General features: G+C 27.9%; 3 protein-coding genes and 1 long non-coding RNA gene across 9 annotated transcripts; 1 reads left to right on the top strand and 3 right to left on the bottom strand.

Moving 5' to 3' along the window:
* Positions 1 to 31: 31 nt before the first annotated feature.
* On the bottom strand, positions 32 to 4,443 carry LOC114929448 (deubiquitinase OTUD6B). 4 transcript variants are annotated; one of them, XM_085485814.1, is made up of 5 exons: positions 4,149 to 4,443; positions 3,077 to 4,081; positions 2,470 to 2,881; positions 2,082 to 2,301; positions 32 to 1,940 (listed from the first exon to the last, which is right to left on the bottom strand). In XM_085485814.1, the coding sequence occupies exons 2-5, from the start codon at positions 3,144 to 3,146 to the stop codon at positions 1,755 to 1,757; spliced, it is 888 nt and encodes a 295-aa protein (XP_085341940.1). In that variant the 5' UTR covers positions 3,147 to 4,081; positions 4,149 to 4,443; the 3' UTR covers positions 32 to 1,754. The 4 variants fall into 4 exon arrangements, with proteins under 4 accessions (XP_085341940.1, XP_085341942.1, XP_029156829.1 ...); XM_085485816.1 differs by having other exon boundaries at positions 3,077 to 3,597; XM_029300996.2 differs by having other exon boundaries at positions 3,077 to 3,171.
* A 1,339-nt stretch (positions 4,444 to 5,782) lies between these two features.
* On the top strand, positions 5,783 to 9,376 carry LOC114929443 (cilia- and flagella-associated protein 70-like). Its single transcript, XM_029300990.2, has 6 exons — positions 5,783 to 5,931; positions 6,017 to 6,137; positions 7,196 to 7,345; positions 7,421 to 7,578; positions 8,291 to 8,393; positions 8,665 to 9,376. Exons 1-4 carry the CDS (start codon positions 5,822 to 5,824, stop codon positions 7,487 to 7,489), a joined length of 450 nt encoding a protein of 149 aa, XP_029156823.1. The 5' UTR covers positions 5,783 to 5,821; the 3' UTR covers positions 7,490 to 7,578; positions 8,291 to 8,393; positions 8,665 to 9,376.
* A 2,292-nt stretch (positions 9,377 to 11,668) lies between these two features.
* LOC114928832 (uncharacterized) lies at positions 11,669 to 17,214 on the bottom strand. 3 transcript variants are annotated; one of them, XR_014925433.1, is made up of 3 exons: positions 16,954 to 17,214; positions 16,698 to 16,732; positions 11,669 to 11,804 (listed from the first exon to the last, which is right to left on the bottom strand). It is a non-coding gene; the product is annotated as an uncharacterized LOC114928832 (long non-coding RNA). The 3 variants fall into 3 exon arrangements; XR_003819129.2 differs by having other exon boundaries at positions 16,718 to 16,732; XR_014925432.1 differs by lacking the exon at positions 16,698 to 16,732.
* Positions 15,696 to 16,691, bottom strand: LOC146721939 (dynein light chain roadblock-type 2-like). Its single transcript, XM_085485817.1, has 3 exons — positions 16,577 to 16,691; positions 16,126 to 16,460; positions 15,696 to 16,052 (listed from the first exon to the last, which is right to left on the bottom strand). Exons 2-3 carry the CDS (start codon positions 16,181 to 16,183, stop codon positions 15,841 to 15,843), a joined length of 270 nt encoding a protein of 89 aa, XP_085341943.1. The 5' UTR covers positions 16,184 to 16,460; positions 16,577 to 16,691; the 3' UTR covers positions 15,696 to 15,840.
* Positions 17,215 to 18,264: the final 1,050 nt, after the last annotated feature.

Genomic DNA, 18,264 nt, shown 5'->3' with positions numbered 1-18,264 from the left:
TTGTACATGTATGTATATATGTGTGTATATGTGTGTGTGTAAATTAGAATGTTCCCTGTCTCCTAATGTCATAATTATAAATTATTCATTGTATCCCGCGTTTTTCTTTTTTTATCACTTTTATTATTATACATCAAAAACAATTTTCAAGTTTCAAACTTATTTATAATACCTACTATTGTTGTCTCAATCAGTGATTTGTAAGATAAACATAAATTATAATATTCTCTCTCTCTCTCCCTCTTTAAAAAAATGTCATTAATATATTTTTAGACTTAAAATAATTTTAAAAAAATTTTATATTATAAATAGAATCTAGTATATAATTATACTTATCTGAGAAAATAATCACTCGCGCATAAAAAGTAATTAGAAAACTGTTTATAAGAGAACCAAAGAGAAAGATATTTGGCAAATAATAAACAATCCATTTTTTTTATATTGGACTGTATCTCAATGTTCTAAGTAGTAACTAATTGTTCAAGATGTACAGTAACTGTAGTGTTACAAGTCTTTATTTCCAAAAATTAGTGATCAAGGTTGATTTTTACGAATCGAAGTAAATTAAAGCATTTTTATCCAACCTGTTTGCAATATTACTTTACTCTGGTTTATTTTGTTTTATACTATTTCAAGTCGACTGAACGTAAAATTTCCTTCTTTATAGACGTAGATTTGATAGCCGCTCGATATTTCGCGACAGCTACTGCAATGAACACGAATAGTATGCGCGATAAAAAAGAGCGACACATACTTTATTATCCTTTTAGAAACTGAAGAACATTGAATCTTAATAAATATTTGCATAATATTTGCTGGCAGCATGTTTTTATATTGTCTGACATCCACACATATGAAAAATATATAATTATTCTATATAAATTTAATTGCTAAGAACACAGGAACTTTAAATCAGTTTTGTACATCAAAACTGTACTGAAATATTTTAGTTATAATTCAGTCGAATCTAAAGAATTTTAAAAAGTTTATTATCTAATTTTCATAGCACATTTAATACCAAATGTAACTGTTAAAGCTCATTTATCTAATAGAAGAGTCACATACAAGATTAATACATGATGCAAATATATATGATTTTATAAGAACTATATTATATAAGGAATCTACTGTGTGATATTTCTTATAGAATTTGGCAGTCATATTTAGCTTAAATGTGCAGATCAAAAATTTAAACTGAGTTAAATGATCAAGGAAATACTTTTTACTCATGATTCATTGATATGTATCTTGCATTTAACTAATGACTGTAGAAAAAAAATTCCTACAATGTGTGTATGTGTGACTATAAAGACTAAATCTAGTTATTCTGAATACTAATATTTTTCAGTGCAAATTTAATCTGGAATATAACTTTTGCTTTTATAATAAGATTTGTAATATATTTTCTACGTTTAATCCTTTAATAGTCACTATACACATTAGAAGAATTTCTCTCTTATAAACTTTAATGTGATTAATAATCACTCGCGCAATAATTGTAAAGTTTAAAAATGTGATTCTCGTTGGAAGATTGAATATTCTCTGCTGGCAGCATTTTTAGTATTTTATATATTGATAAAAATATTTTATACCGTCTAAAAATTTATAGTTATTTTCCCTATAGGACAAATTAATTTATTGACTGGTAAAAGCACACACTCGTGAATCGAGATACACGATTAATTCAATCGTTTGATAATAAAATTTGAAGACAGTTGTAAGACACAAATATAGAGACCTAGAGCAAATTTTCATCAGCTCTCTTCGTCCTGAACGCATTTGGTAACGGAATTATAATGGGCGCCCAACTCGTACATGTGACGATGATAAGTCAACATTACCTTTTTACCATTGCTATAATCATCTCCGACAATGTAGGGAGCTCCTGTAGCTTGTATGACTTCGATTGGGCACTTCAAAATACGTGACAATACTTGCAGCTATAAATAAAAGTTTGAGAAAAAAATTACACAAGTTAATCATTATATCAATTTGCAGAAAAAATAATTTAAACTCATAAAGACCAACTAATCTATATTTATTTTATACTTTACAAGTGTATGACATATGTCTACATTTACCTCAACGGCGCCACCCCAAGCGCTTGTTTCAGCTACATCGTTGCAATATTTTTCATATTCTTCGGGTGTCAATAAATTTTCAGAATCTGGGTTTGAAAGAAATGGTAGAAAATCGTTCATGTTTTCTCTCAAATAATCAGCAGTCTTTGTTCTAAGATCATCTAAACTCAGAGGTGTTTCCCCATTTATCTTGAGTTGATGTGCCACTGCATTATATAAACTACAAACAAAAATTCTGGTTTTTATACGTTTTAACAAATGAACAAATCTCAAATGATACATTTAAATTATTGTATAGTATTGTTAGTCCCTTTATTTTTCTCAGCAAAATAGACAAGACTATATAAGACTATACATAGTTAAGGAGAAATAATATGAGATGTTTTACCAGTGACCATCACTAGGGATTTCGTAGATCATCAAGTCTCGCTTGGAAAGAATTTCCTTTATGGCTTCCATTTCGACATTTCTCTTGCCAAAGATGTTGAGCGCCTCCTGCTCGATGATTCTTTGATTACGTTCTTTCTCTGCATTTGCCTTTTTTTCTCTTCTCTTCTGTGCCTTGGAAATTCTGTGCGTCGACTGTTCCAAGCTATTGTTGCCCTTATCAACTTCTTCGCTCACTTGTGTAGACTCAGTCTCTTCATCGTTCAGAGTTACATGTGCTAATTTCCATGCATTTAATTCTTCCGTTTGCCGTTTCTCTAAGCTTTCTTCTAAGTGACTTATCTCTTCCGCAATCTCTTTCTTCTTCTTCTTGTCACCTTTGCAAATAGACTTTTTCAAAGTTTGTATCTGCGCTATAATCAGAAAATAAACGTCAAATTATCTGATCTGATCTGATATTCTATAAAAAAAAAAAATTTTTAATATCTCAGTTAAATTGAAACTACTAACATCACAAATTTGAAATTACTAACATCACAAATTTGTTAGAAAAAAAAAAAATTGAATCTCGCAAGTGATCCACTGAGAAGAAATTTGATTTTGGATACCTTGCAACTCCTTTCGTTCCTTTTTGTGTTTTTGCGTTAATTCCTCTTCCGTTAATATTGGCTCTATCATTTTTTTAATCGGTTTTAAATATAACCTGTACAATCAATTGTGTAAAAACAGACTTTTAGATCAGATCAACGTGGAAGAATGTCACAAACATATGTCTGTCACGACGAAAAGAGGGAGATAAGTGGAGGGCAAGAATTTACGTGACTAATGAGAAAAATCTCGATTAAGGGTCGGCAGTACACCCAGGCACAGATTAATAGACAGATCGCCAAAGGCCTGCCTAAAGAAGAGACCGCCATCTTCGTGCGATAGACTTTGCCCCTTACCGACACACTTTGCCCCTGGTTCGAGTCCGTGCTAAATTTCGTAGACTTGAACCAAAAGACTTTGCCCCTGGTTCGAGTCCGTGCTAAATTTCGTAGACTCGACCAAAAGACTTTGCCCCTGGTGCAAGTCCAGGCTAAATTCGTTTCACATTACCAACAGACTTAGCCCCTGGTGCGAATCCAGGCTAATTGATCATGAGACCAATTTGAGAGATTTGGCCCCCGTTGTGTGTGTGTGTGTGTGTGAGAGAGAGAGAGAGAGAGAGAGAGAGAGAGAGAGAGAGAGAGAATATTTTACATATGCATATATATATATATAAAATTTATTAAATATAAAAAATATATATATATATTTTATAAATTAAACTTCGGCTAATACAATTAAAATATGTGATATAATAAAAGGCCAACTTAACGAGCTTATATGCTATTAATTGAAAAATTTTATTTATTAATTTACGTCATACTATACAAAAGTTACGATAAACGTTTCGACTGTACGACAGTCTTTCTCAATATCCTAATAATATGTTAAAAAATTAATTTAGTCATTTCGACATCATAAATAAATACAACAATTATAAGATTATATGACGAACGCAGTACAAATTCATATTTGTTGGCATGAGTTAGAGCGTCAGATGCTGTTATATTATGTATATAACGACACTGTGAACAAATTAATATATCCGCTCAAATATTACCTTTAGATTTTTAATAAATAGTATTAACTTACTTTTTTGTCAACGAACATAACACTTTTTTTAAAAAATTATTTCTTTTTACTTAACATAATCACAATGTGTACTTTTTTAAAAAACAAATCGATGTCTGTATCTTACAATGTCGGCGCGCTGTATATATACCCAATTTTAAAGATGACGTAGACAATTTTTTTAGAATATCATAATAACTCCGGTTTCAGTGTTGCCAACGCCGAGAAACCAATTCTCGGGTTTTATGTAGTGGTGTATGTCTGTACACGTACATACACCACTGCATCGCTCACGCGGACGCACGTAAGAGAGACAAGGACCGATAATCACGTGTTCTCTTGTTCCTCTACCGTGCCGGTATACGCGAGATGCCACCTAAAAATGCTTTCTGGCCTTCCGTAGCAGAAAGCAGTAACGTAGCAAGACTAATAAGCACCCATTTTTGTAAATTTTATATATGCTTATGCACATATGTGGATATATTATTTATATATAAATATATATAAAAATAGTGTATATATATATATATATATATATATATATATAATATACTAATTTACTCTCAATTATATATGCTACTGTTATAATTTATCATTAGACAATTATAAAACAGAGGTTATAGATTTGGTCTGACTACACTGGCCTCAAATTAAAGTTGTATATATATTTATTTTAACGTTTCGACCATACGGGATGTGGTCCTTTTCAAAAATACAGATTGGAATATCAGAGAGTTACAGCATTTCGTCTTTAAGATGTAAGCGCAAATTATGATTCGGAGAGATTTAACTTGTCAAATAATAAAATATAAAATAAATTATAAAATATATATACATATATAATTTGTAGTGCTATATATATATATATATATATATATATATATATATATATGTGTGTTTTATAATTGTCTAATGATAAATAATAACAGTAGCATATAATTGAAAGTAAATTAGTCTACAATCAATTAAAATTAATATCAATCAAAATTAATATTTGTCGCTAGTGGTGAAAATAAGCTTAATAAACGACTTGACTACGACGTAACTAGCAATTTTATTTGATTATTTCACAATATGTGAAATATTGTGAAATAATCAAATAAAATTGCTAGTTACGTCGTAGTCAAGTCGTTTAAGCTTACAATTAGTCTACAATGTTAGACACGGGTACTTGTTAGATTTGATAATTTATTGCTTATATTTTTTCGAGAGACAAGAATAAGAGAACGAATATAAATTATTATTAGCTTGTATAGCAATCATAGATTGACGAATATGCGTTGGTTATTCTTGATTTCTTTTCTATTATTGATGTTATTGTATAATTTGCTCCATAAATACTTATAACATAAAAGAACTTATGTCGAGTAATATTGATCAATGCAGTAAATTATTAGAGTTCAAATATATCAATATCAATTTTTTAATAATATATTGGAATACAGAGAAATGATAAAAAAATATATTTCGGCAATAAAAATTTTATAAATATATTGAAAATATTTTTACTACACGCGCGCGTGCGCACACACACACACCCACATACACACTATATAAATGCAAAATAATACTGTAGATAACTATAAATATATAGAAAATTAATTAATTATAATATATAAAATTGATGTAACTCGTGAATAATACAAATATTTAAATTTCAAAAATATTTTTAGGATTACTCGATCAGCGGCTTAATGGGACATTGTTATTTTGAAAAGTGCGATTTTGTAGAAGCTATTCGCTGCTACGAATTTTCTAACGCGATGTATAATCGACCGGACGATTTGCATCTCGTACAAACGAGGTAAAAATGTTTGTCTCGTTGCATTACGTAAGATGATTGAAAGAGAAGACGAGTTATTAATGACAGCATTACACAATGTCGATAGAATGGGACTGTATTACAAAGATATTGGCAATTACGAGCGCGCGTTAAAAGTTTTCCTCAACGCATGCCAGACTTCACCGACGGCAGAAACGTGGCTAGGTGCGGGAATCGCTTTTTACGAGGTAAATTCAATAATAAAAATAAAATCCAATAATAATAATGCAAATAATATGAAATTAAGATAAGGCCCGTGTATAAATTAAAATCAAACAATCCAACAATAAGCCAACTTGCGGGCCAAAAGATTAAGAAGTTACAAGATTCTTTATTAAAGATATAAAATAAAAAATAATATAAAATATAATAGAATTAATCCAATTAAATAAACAAGTAAACGTTTCGATAGTATAACTATCTTCTTCAATACAATGGTAACAGGAAATTTTAATTTCCTGTATCTCATCAACTTATCATCACGTTCTATAACGGTTTCGTTATCACAAGGACAATTTTTACAATGAAGGAAACAACTGCGGAATTCTCATGACTTGTTACATATTACATTTTTAACACACTGACGATTCCCGGATCACAATATTTAGACGTTTGAAAAATGTGAATCTAAAGAAATCTGATTTTATGCGTTTACCATCGAAAAAAATTAGAATTATTAGCGCCTTATTTTAATGGGATTTGTAGCGTAACCATAACGATAGTCGTATCATGTTGTGGTATATGTGTTGTTATTTTAAAAATCTGTAATTAGTTAATTTCGTACAGTTAGATATAGATTCTTTCTTTCTAATAAGTTTGAGGATGTAAAGAATTTTTAATGTAAGAATATTTCTTAAATTTATTGTTATTTATTTATTAAAGAAGATAGTTGTACTGTCGAAACGTTTACTTGTTTATTTAATTGGATTAATTCTATTATATTTAGTATTATTTTTTATTTTATGTCTTTAATAAAAAATCTTGTAACTTCTTAATCTTTCGGCTCACAAGTTGGCCTATTATTGGATTGTTTGATTTTAATAAAATTCAAGCTTCTGAAAAATAAAATTGCTAATTAAAAAAAATTATATTACAAAGTAAATCGCATATGAATGTTTTAAAAATTATTTTTATACATGTCCCTAACAGCACACATGTCCGAAAGACATTTAGAGGATATCCAGAAGATATAAAAAATATCCTTGAAAAAACATAATGAAAAAATAATATCTATAAAAATAATTAGTTGCAGCGATTTACGGAAGCGGAGGCAGCTTTATCAGAAGCGAATCAAATCGACAATCGTAACGTGACTGTTTGGAAGTACTTATGTCTGTTAAATATGTCTTTGCAACGTCACGATGAATTCGTTCAGTGCCGGACACAGATCGCTCAGGTGAAATGTTATTAACAAGAAGCGTTGATTGAGGTTTTTGCTGTTTTTCAGTGATATGTTGTCGTTGTCTCGTAGGACGATACGACTTTCTCTTTAGAAAAACGGTCCCTCAAACCGCGAGATGGAAAACTGGTCATGCTCTAAATGCAGCCACGTAATTACATATAAGCTTCTCCTCTCCTTAATTCGGAGATTCAGTCAGCTATTCTACGACGATCACGATGAGATTATTGGTGAGTCAGACCGCGGACTATATGCAAATACAGCATGTTTTGCAACTAATGATACAACGGGAAGATAATAATTTTATAGAAGATACGAAAATTCTATAAAATAACATATACACACATAAGTCAAAAATGTAAAATGAAATTTTTTATATAAGGCTACTTATTTACGCGAAAATTATATAATAACATATTGACGACTTTTTAAACTTGAACAATTTTTCGTTACATTTTCGAATTCATCACTCATTTCGCGATAGTGATTGTTAATATATAGACATAAAAACCAACATTTTCTCACCCCTATTTACTAAAATAATAATTAAAATTATTAAAAAATGTACATAAAAGTATCTAAAAAAATTAATTTTTTTAATAGAGTAAATACACAATTTTTTATACAAATTTTTTAAATAGTCACGAAATAAAAAAATGTATATAATCGTTAGAGATCATTTAAATTAAAAAGAATTTTCCAATTTTCAAAATTTAAAGTCGATTTTTCTGAAAAATAAAGTCTCGTTTAAAAAAAATTTTATTCTATATTTTCAATTTATTTTTGTTTCATGTAGCATCATTATCTTTTCTGTATCATTAATTATGAAAGACATCTGCATTTTTAAATCTTTTATCTTTAGCTGCAATTTCGCAATAATATTCATAATGCGGAATAGAATATTGAGTCACATATCAAATGATTAATACTTTTTGTGTGTAGTGTACGCTATTTATACTCAGTCTGCTTCAAATAGTGATGTTTACTGCGATGATAAATTGCGATGAATCAAGAAGCGTTATACGTCACAAAATTGGAAAAAAAGGTAATATCGCAGACTGTGCGGCAATAATATTATAAAACACGAAAGCGCTTGCGTTGATAAAATAGTGCAAAATAATAAAAAGAAAAAGATGCAATTTCTTTCGATATTAATAATATATTTTAATAATAATATATTTAATAATATATTTTAATAATAATATATTTAATAATATATTTTAATATAATATTAAAATAACATTAAAATTAATAAGCAAGATGATAGGAAAGATTATAATTTCTCAATAAAATATATAATTGCTCTCCGCTTACAGATGATGTTGAACGGGTCAAAATAAAAGTTTTCCGTGGCCCTATGCAAGAAAAAAATGGTGATGTTTTCGCTCCCTGGGGATACTGGATCCAACAGCCCGGCAGATAATTTGAATTGTGAATTGTTCTTATTTTTTCATGTAACAGCGACAAAATATTTCTTTTTTCTTTTATTCTACGTATTTTATAAATGATATATATGCGCACATCAAAAAATTAATTTTGCAAGAAACTTTATTTCCCATACGAATTATATTAAAGACGTTTATAAAAAAAAAAAAGATTTTCAATAATTATGTTACAATAGTTAGCTTCTACGATAAATAATTATATACTATGATTAATATTACTTAAATATTACGATTAATATCTTTGGAGCAAACTTCGGAACAAAAATATTAGATAGGAACGTGGAAATAAATATGTAAAGGTAATAAAAGGATACGAGAAGAGAAAAGAGATATGTACGATTTTACGGCATTTTTATTATATGATCTCACCAATGCTTATTATATGTTTGCAATGCCATTAGTATGTTGTAAAACATGAATAGTTTTTACTTTTTATAATTCGGATTATTCGGATTCATTTGATTGGCATGGTTATCCAAATCCGTTTTAGTTCCCGCGCCTTGGTAACCTGCAGTATGCCCAGGGCCAGTTCGAGGATTATTCGGATTGCATTGGTTAGTACGATTAGCTTGATCTTTCGAATCCATCTAGAAAATACAAAAAAATAGAGTTTTATTAAATTAGATACATACATTTTTTCACACACATTATAGATTCCGGTCGAGAAATATCAAAGAAAAAAGATCGAAGAAAAGAGAATCGAGCAATCAAGCATGGTTAATAAAAAAAAATCATCACATAAAAAAATGTATAAAAATTTTATATATTGTTTTATTTTAAATATAGACTTTTTTATTATATTACTTGAAATATACACTATTTTATCATACTCAATATGTCTATCCCGTATATATTTCTCTACAGATCTTTCAATTGCAAATATTAAGTAGGATATATTAATAAATGGTAGAAATTTAATCGACCAACTCTGGCAAATGAAGAAAATGCTCTCCATATGTACATATAATTTAATATGAAATTAATATATTGAGAAATACATTATACTTTTTATATTAAAATATATTTATCTTTCTCTCTCTCTCTTTGTTAGTTATAATTAATTTAATAATTTATTTTAACAATATTGTGTGGTGCGGTATATTAATATTCTAAAAGATGTAAAAAAACTGTGAAATCTCCAAATGATAATTAAAAAATGGTAGTAATTTAATCGACCAACTCGGGCAAATTAAGTGATCTTTATTCAATATTCAATATTCAATGTGAATATTGAATAAAGATCACTTAATTTGCCCAAGTTGGTCGATTAAATTACTACCATTTTTTAATTATCATCTGGTGACTTCACAGTTTTTTTACATCTTTTAGGATATTAATATACCGCACCACACAATTGTTAAAATAAATCATTAAATTAATTATAACTAACAAAGAGAGAGAGAGAGAGAGAGAGAGAGAGAGAGAGAGAGAAAGATAAATATATTTTAATATAAAAAGTATAATGTATTTCTCAATATATTAAATTTCATATTAAATTAGCCATTATATGTACATGGAGAGCATTTTCTTTTAGAATTTATCCTGAAAATCATGGTGATCATGGGACAATATATTGGAAGAATTTTATAAGAATTTCTCTGATTAAAATATATTTACCACAATAAAAAATATTAATACGTAGTAAATTTAATCAAATATATTTTATTTCTTATTGTAATAGATCTTAATATTTCTATTGTGATAAATATTAATCAAAGAAATTTCTTATTGTGGGGGTTTTCAGAACATGAATAATTAAAAATAAAATATTATAAAGAGTTCGTCAGGATGTATTTGATTATATGGATACAGTTTATATAAGCACTTACTATACTCGATATTAACCCGAGGCAGGTAGGTCAACTCAAAAATAATAATACACGTGTGTCTCGGTCGATGTTTCTAATACGACTCTCTCGCTTGATATACATGCTGTCGCGAAACGGAATCATTCGATGATCATGCACAAAGTGATCTCACGCATCACGGTTAGGACACGTGTTCACAATAATACGAAACATTATAAACGCCTACATTATAAAATTCTTCGAATACATATTGTCCCATGATTACCATGTTTCAGGGTAAATTCTAAGAAACAATTCTATATGTGTACCCATACAGCACAGATTATTGCAATTATATTGCAGCAACGTTGCAATGTTGCAAGTTGCAATGCAACATTATAAAGACATTGCAGAGATATAGGTGTACAAAATTCCAGCACACTTGTAGCAACATGACATTAATATTTACATTTGTATACCTGTATATGCAACATTAGTTTATGGTTGCAATAACAATGCATTATTGCAAACTCATAACATTGCAATATTGTTGTAATATTTTGTTGCAATCTTCCAAAAAGCGGACATTTTAACATTGCTGCAATTCAACAGCAATGATGTAGCAACATTTTGCAGTAAATTTGCAATATTGCAATATTGCGATGAAAGATTGTTGTAATGTTTTTGCAATCTATCGGTGCTGTATGGGTACTACTAGCTATTGCACTATAATATTTCACTTATCAATTTTCAAAATCACGTATTATATTATTTTGATTATATATTCTTTGCAGACTTTTATTTAAGTATTAAATAATTCTTTTTAGCAAACATTTAATAAAATATTACAATGTTAAATATTAAAAATTTAATAAAATATTATTATCATCTCTACATATTATCTTCACATATTTTACATATTATAATATATTGCTCTATTTCTACTTACTTTTTTTTTTATATTTTAAACTCGTAAGTATAGAATCATTAATTTTTAAATAGAAATTTAGAAATAATTTATGTAGACACTAAAAATCAATGAAGCAAATGTGCATGACTTACCTTTGATTTCGCAGTTGGAAGAAAACTTGTTATGAAGCAAATAATCGACGGTCAAAGCCACGTTCTATGTGCAACAGAGCAGCGAGTTTAAGACGCAACTTGTGATCGCCGCAATATTTATACCCTCTTCAATACAGAGATATGCATTGTGGGGGGAATTCCCTAACAAATTTTAATCGAAAAAAGAGGAGGGATTTCCCCTTTTAAGGGTCGGCAGGCGACATGGTGGAGACGCCTATCGGCCGGCCGGGAATTAGAGATTCTTATATTCCAGATATTAGCGAAACTACTGAATGAATCTTATTAAATTTATGATATTCTTAATCAGTAAGCTCAAATGCAGTCCGCCAAAGAGTTATTTATTGAAAAAAAGATGAAAATAAAATTTATAATATAACTTGGGGGAATGCGCAGCTAGTAACGGGTAAGGTTGGGTTAGCCAGGAGTCCGTATTTTATTTATTATAAATTTTTCAGAGCAAAAATGCAAAATCCGACTCTTTGGCGGACTACTTTATTATATCAAGAATATATTAAAAAAAAAAAAACCAAAGTTATGTCACTTATTTTATGAAATATCTGGACGATAAGATTCTCACTAGATTCATAAGGAGCAGGGGAAATTTCCGTGGTAACATACATAAATCAATATAATAAATAAAATGTGTAATAAATTATCGAATGATTTATTTAAATATTTGCATATAATCTATGTAAATAAAATATGTACAAATAAAATAATATTTATGCAAATATTATTTTATTTGTGTACATATTTTATTTATATACCCAAACAACACCAAGTCCAAAATTGGCGCGTAAGATATCTTTATAAGATGTCTTTTTGATATCATATCATAAGATAGCTGTCTTAAAGATTTCTTAATCCCATACAGCACAGATTATTGCAAATATATTGCAGCAACGTTGCAATGTTGCAAGTTGCAATGCAACATTATAAAGACATTGCAGAGATATAAGTGCACAAAATTCCAGCACACTTGTAGCAACATGACATTAATATTTCGGAAATATTGCATGTAATCCAAATTCTATAATTTATATATTGTTTTATTTATATATATGAATTAACTACAATGTATTTTCATTAATGATTTATTTACATTTATATACCTGTATATGCAACATTAGTTTATGGTTGCAATAACAATACATTATTGCAAACTCATAACATATTGCAATATTGTTGTAATATTTTGTTGCAATCTTCCAAAAAGCGGACATTTTAACATTGCTGCAATTCAACAGCAATGATGTAGCGACATTTTGAGTGAATTTGCAATATTGCAATATTGCGGTGAAAGATTGTTGTAATGTTTTTGCAATCTTTCGGTGCTGTATGGGATGCTATCTTATGCGTCAATTTTAGACTTGGTGCTGTCTGGGTAGAACCTTTAAAAAAAGGTAAAAAAAGGCGACCAGTTAAGGGCACACCATTAACAAAAATTATCCATTGCAAACCCATGTACAATAGAATTGTATGAAAAATTATCGATTATAAACCAATGTACAATCGTAACAAAAGTAATGAAATAAAAAAAAAATTGCGCCAAGTGAAAGTAGAAACTTGTACCAGTGGAAAATTAAAGTTACAGACATATATAGAGTCGTATAATGAATCAATAAAAATTTAAATTTGCAAATGTAGAATTGTACCATAAAAAAACTTATCTTTTAAAAAAAAAGATAAACAAGATGCCAAGTCCATGCGCCATGTGAAAAAGTGTTAAACAAAAAAGTATTTTTAAGTAAAAAAATTTATCAATAGACAAAAATTTATGTTCTAAAATTAATATCTCTACAAAAAGTAATGTCCAATTATTGCGCGAATAAATAAACATTTTTATAAAAAATTAAAATTTAAAAACTTATGCAAATTTAAAATTAATATAAAATAAAAAGAAATAAAAAAATTTTAGTTAAAAAAACTGGGCGCGCTGCAATGAGTTTAAAAGTAACAATTTAATTTTAATATCATTAGAATATTATTTAGCAGCGCGCCCAGTTTTTTTAACTAAAATTTTTTTATTTCTTTTTATTTTATATTAATTTTACTATTTGCATAAGTTTTTAAATTTTAATTTTTTATAAAAATGTTTATTTATTCGCGCAATAATTGGACATTACTTTTTGTAGAGATATTAATTTTAGAACATAAATTTTTGTCAATTGATAAATTTTTTTACTTAAAAATACTTTTTTGTTTAACACTTTTTCACATGGCGCATGGACTTGGCATCTTGTTTATCTTTTTTTTTAAAAGATAAGTTTTTTTATGGTACAATTCTACATTTGCAAATTTAAATTTTTATTGATTCATTATACGACTCTATATATGTCTGTAACTTTAATTTTCCACTGGTACAAGTTTCTACTTTCACTTGGCGCAATTTTTTTTTTATTTCATTACTTTTGTTACGATTGTACATTGGTTTATAATCGATAATTTTTCATACAATTCTATTGTACATGGGTTTGCAATGGATAATTTTTGTTAATGGTGTGCCCTTAACTGGTCGCCTTTTTTTACCTTTTTTTAAAGGTGAGTTTTTAGAGATTATATCATTCATTTTTGTATATGATAAGCATCTTTAAATAAATAAGCAAATTCAATTTTTCTGGCATTTTCTTATTTTAGGTACATATATATCCAATAATTAATATACAAAATTAAATATTATTCATCACACAGTTTGTATCAAAATAATATATTTTTAAAAATTTATTTTAAATTTATTTAATCATTTTTATCATTGTGATTGTAGTGGCAAGGATTTTATTGCTCAGTGTCATTGCAAGCATCTGGCCTGTATATACCATAATATATTGTGTAATACATTGGCTAAGTATGACAATATATGGATTTTGATAGATTCCCATGGAATATTGGAATTTTGTCGGACTTGCAGTCATCCACCACATATGCAGCCTACAATTAAAGAACGCATTTATTCCATATTATTTGCTTCCGTTATTGGCATAGTGCACATTTTTATATATCTCAATGCTTCCGTTATTGGCATAGTGCACATTTTTATATATCTCAATGCTGTAGATAGCAAAACATTTTGAAAACATCTATCTTTCTATGTTATCTGCTTTTTTGAAAATATTGCAGCAAATTTATTATGGCAATATGCTTGTCCTCCTGCAGTTAAAGAGGCTTAGTACTTTAATATAATCTTTATTATTTGTATCATTTCCTTTTTCTTGGGAATTACAGCAATGCTTTTGTACTATATTGTCTTGCATCCCTCAAAAAGACAACATACTTCAAACGCACCAGTTCAAGCAATGTAACTTTGATATTTACTTTAAAAAATGAGAGATAAATTATACAATATGCAATTAACCTTATCTTATGACTTTTATAAATCTTATGATAAAATCTAACTCTCTCTTAATCTTTATTATGAAAAGAATCTCGGTATTATATGAAATAATTTCATTGTATAGTTTAACTTTCAAAAATTTTGCAAAATAAAATAACTCACATTGTATTTCTACCATATATATAAAAAAAGATAGGTAAATATAAATAAATAAATATATATTTATATTTATATATATATATATATAACATGTTGGATTTTTATTATATATATATAATTTCAAAAAATCTTTTTTATATGCTATTGAATTTTAATACATACAATTTTGATTATATGTATTTTAATTGATTATATTTATAAGTATTTTTATATTATCTTAAAAAGACTGCATAGAATTATTTGTGCGACACTCTTATATGTATGTATAATTAATAGGGACCAACTACACATTTTTTTTCCACTGAATAAAAACAATCTCAATATTAAAATTAAATTATAAAAAAGATACTGTGATATTTTATTGATGAGAAATGTACATTTATAATTGTATTAAATACAAAAATAAACATGCCATGAATTACTATATATACATATTTTCATAATTATCAAACTTAAAAATATAATATTGTTACCAAAGAAGAAAGCACTATTTAAAAACTCTAAAAGTTCATAATTTGTTAAATTAGTAATTAAATACTGCATTTTGTATAATTTTTAAGCTTTATTCTTTTATTTTTCTTTATTTAATTGAATAGATATTAACATCCACAATGTAGCATACAGATTAAATTAACAACCAAAGAAATAAATCTTAACTTTGAAATATATTTTTGTTTCTTTTAAATATCAATCAACTGGATTTTGTACTACTATTAATATGAATTCTTTATCTGGTGCCATCATAATTTTATGTTTTTTGCTACGTATGCGCAAGAAAGTTAAATCATTTGTTGGATTCAAGTCACGTACGACAGAACGAGCTTTATCTGACAATTGACTTATCAAACCAGCGTATTGAACTGTTGTCGTATTATCTAATGTTGACTTTATAGGAATACCTAAAACAGATATAATTTTATAAATTTTTGTTTACAACTACAAGTAAATCATGTCAATGATCTCATGTAATACCTTCTGCATTCACCACTATTGTTCCAACTACCCTTTTATGAGACTGAATTTGTTTCATAGTTTCTTCAACCTCTTATAAATTATTTCATCGAAATTTATTAATAAAATTTTTATTTTAAATATTCCAATAACGGAAGCAAATCATATGGAATAAATGCGTTCTTTAATTGTAGGCTGCATATGTGGTGGATGACTGTAAGTCCGACAAAATTCCAATATTCCATGGGAATCTATCAAAATCTATATTGTCATACTTAGCCAATGTATTACGCAATATATTATGGTATATACAGGCCAGATGCTTGCAATGACACTGAGCAATAAGATCCTTGCCACTACAATCACAATGATAAAAATGATTAAATAAATTTTAAAAAATATATTATTTTGATACAAAGTGTGTAATGAATAATATTTAATTTTGTATATTAATTATTGGATATATATGTACCTGCAATAAGAAAATGCCAGAAAAATTGTAAAATAGTTCCTATAGCACTGATATTAGATTTATCTTGTTAAGCTAATCGAATGCTGCGATGATAACTAGCCATTGCCCAACCCATGCTCACAAGTGAGCTGATAATGCTACCTGCTTGATGTACAACTGAAAAAAATATAGAAGCTAATTAAGAAAATTATTAAAAATATATGCATACTCATACATAGGCATTTATATAATTGAAATATTATTGAAATAATAGCAAAATATCTGATTTTGTATCACAGACTGTAAACTTGCACATAAATTATTATGACAATAAATTTGCAAATAATAACATTAAAATTGAATGTAAAAATTGAAATTGAAAATTGAAAATATCTAACCCCGCACGCTGTCAATATAGCGGAGGGCAACTATCGCCGTCTGTTGTAAAACGTGCGAGATGGACATTTCCAATACATGCATCTATTCATGTGTTGTGTACGTGTGATATATGTGTGCGCATGTGTTGTATACGTGTGAATACGTGTAGCACGATACTACTATGTTTGCGTGGTCGATGATGATAATAATAATAATGATGATGACGGGGACGTTTCTTAAAAGAAATTTTTCATATTTCGACTTTGCAATTATATATCTCTGCTTACAAATCACGTAGAGCAGAAATAAAGACACTTTTATTATATAATTCAAACTCAATCTATCGATTAAGTCTAGTATAAACTCGATTGCTTCAGCCGTTATTGAGAATTCGAAATATTATAAAGACTCAAATGTCCGACTCGCGTTAAGATACACGGTGTCTCGGCTACGCCCTTAACTGGTCGCGAGACACTACCGTGTCTCTTGATAGTATGACGTAAATTAATAAATAAAATTTTTCAATTAATAGCATATAAGCTCGTTAAGTTGGCCTTTTATTATATCACATATTATAAAAAATATATTTTTTACACATAAAATGTTTTTTTATTGAAATAATCACGATTTTAAATGTGATTTAACACAGTGTTCAAAAATTTTTTAATTAAATTTTATTAAAGAAAATTACTTGAAATTTTTTACATTAAGAATTTAAAGGCTCCTTATTCTCTTGTAGAAATTTATCACTACGCCAATTAATCACTTATTTCGAGTATTTAAAATACTATAATATACAGTAATTTAAGTATTCGAAATAAAAGTGATTAATTACTCGAAATAAGTGATAAATTGGCGTTACTAGTAATAAATTTCTATAAGGGTTGAAATAAAGTATAAGAGATAAATATAGGCTATATGTGAGCCGTATGCGAAATGTGAGATGTAAGACGCATATTAAAATTTAATTTTTCGATATAACTTTCAAAAATGTACACGAGGTACAAAAAATTAGCTTGGACATTTGTAAGACTTAAAATTGGGATTAATTCTCAATTCTATTAATTAAATTTCGATATAACACACCTTACATCCGCGCACGGCTCACATATAGCCCATTTATTAGTGCAATTTTTAAGTTCCTTATTTTTCAAAGTTCACCTTTTTACGTTATCAAATATTTTTACGTTTTCAAGAATTTTATATTTTTACTTACCGCAGTTTCTTATCCAAATGTAAAATCTTTTATCGCAGTCTATAAAAAATTGAAACAATTTACAATTGTATGATATAATATTATTATTATTACAATTTCTATATATATGCACATC

This window comes from Nylanderia fulva, unplaced genomic scaffold, assembly GCF_048542155.1.
Source record: "Nylanderia fulva isolate GAGA-0341 unplaced genomic scaffold, ASM4854215v1 Scaffold396, whole genome shotgun sequence".
NCBI lineage: Eukaryota > Metazoa > Arthropoda > Insecta > Hymenoptera > Formicidae > Nylanderia > Nylanderia fulva.
Note: the sequence above shows the minus strand (reverse complement) of the source record. Positions and strands in the feature narration are given on the sequence as shown.

What these genes read in the sequence shown, in the direction of transcription:
- LOC114929443 (XM_029300990.2), top strand. Translation starts at nt 5,822, where the DNA reads ATGGGACATTGTTATTTTGAAAAGTGCGATTTTGTAGAAGCTATTCGC. An exon ending in TTGCATCTCGTACAAACGAG is followed by an intron (nt 5,932 to 6,016) that starts GTAAAAATGTTT and finishes CAATGTCGATAG; the next exon opens with AATGGGACTGTATTACAAAG. An exon ending in GCCGGACACAGATCGCTCAG is followed by an intron (nt 7,346 to 7,420) that starts GTGAAATGTTAT and finishes GTTGTCTCGTAG; the next exon opens with GACGATACGACTTTCTCTTT.
- LOC114929448 (XM_085485814.1), bottom strand. Translation starts at nt 3,146, where the DNA reads ATGATAGAGCCAATATTAACGGAAGAGGAATTAACGCAAAAACACAAA. An exon ending in ATCCCTAGTGATGGTCACTG is followed by an intron (nt 2,302 to 2,469) that starts GTAAAACATCTC and finishes TTTTGTTTGTAG; the next exon opens with TTTATATAATGCAGTGGCAC. An exon ending in CTTGGGGTGGCGCCGTTGAG is followed by an intron (nt 1,941 to 2,081) that starts GTAAATGTAGAC and finishes TTTTATTTATAG; the next exon opens with CTGCAAGTATTGTCACGTAT.
- LOC146721939 (XM_085485817.1), bottom strand. Translation starts at nt 16,183, where the DNA reads ATGAAACAAATTCAGTCTCATAAAAGGGTAGTTGGAACAATAGTGGTG. An exon ending in AATAGTGGTGAATGCAGAAG is followed by an intron (nt 16,053 to 16,125) that starts GTATTACATGAG and finishes TATCTGTTTTAG; the next exon opens with GTATTCCTATAAAGTCAACA.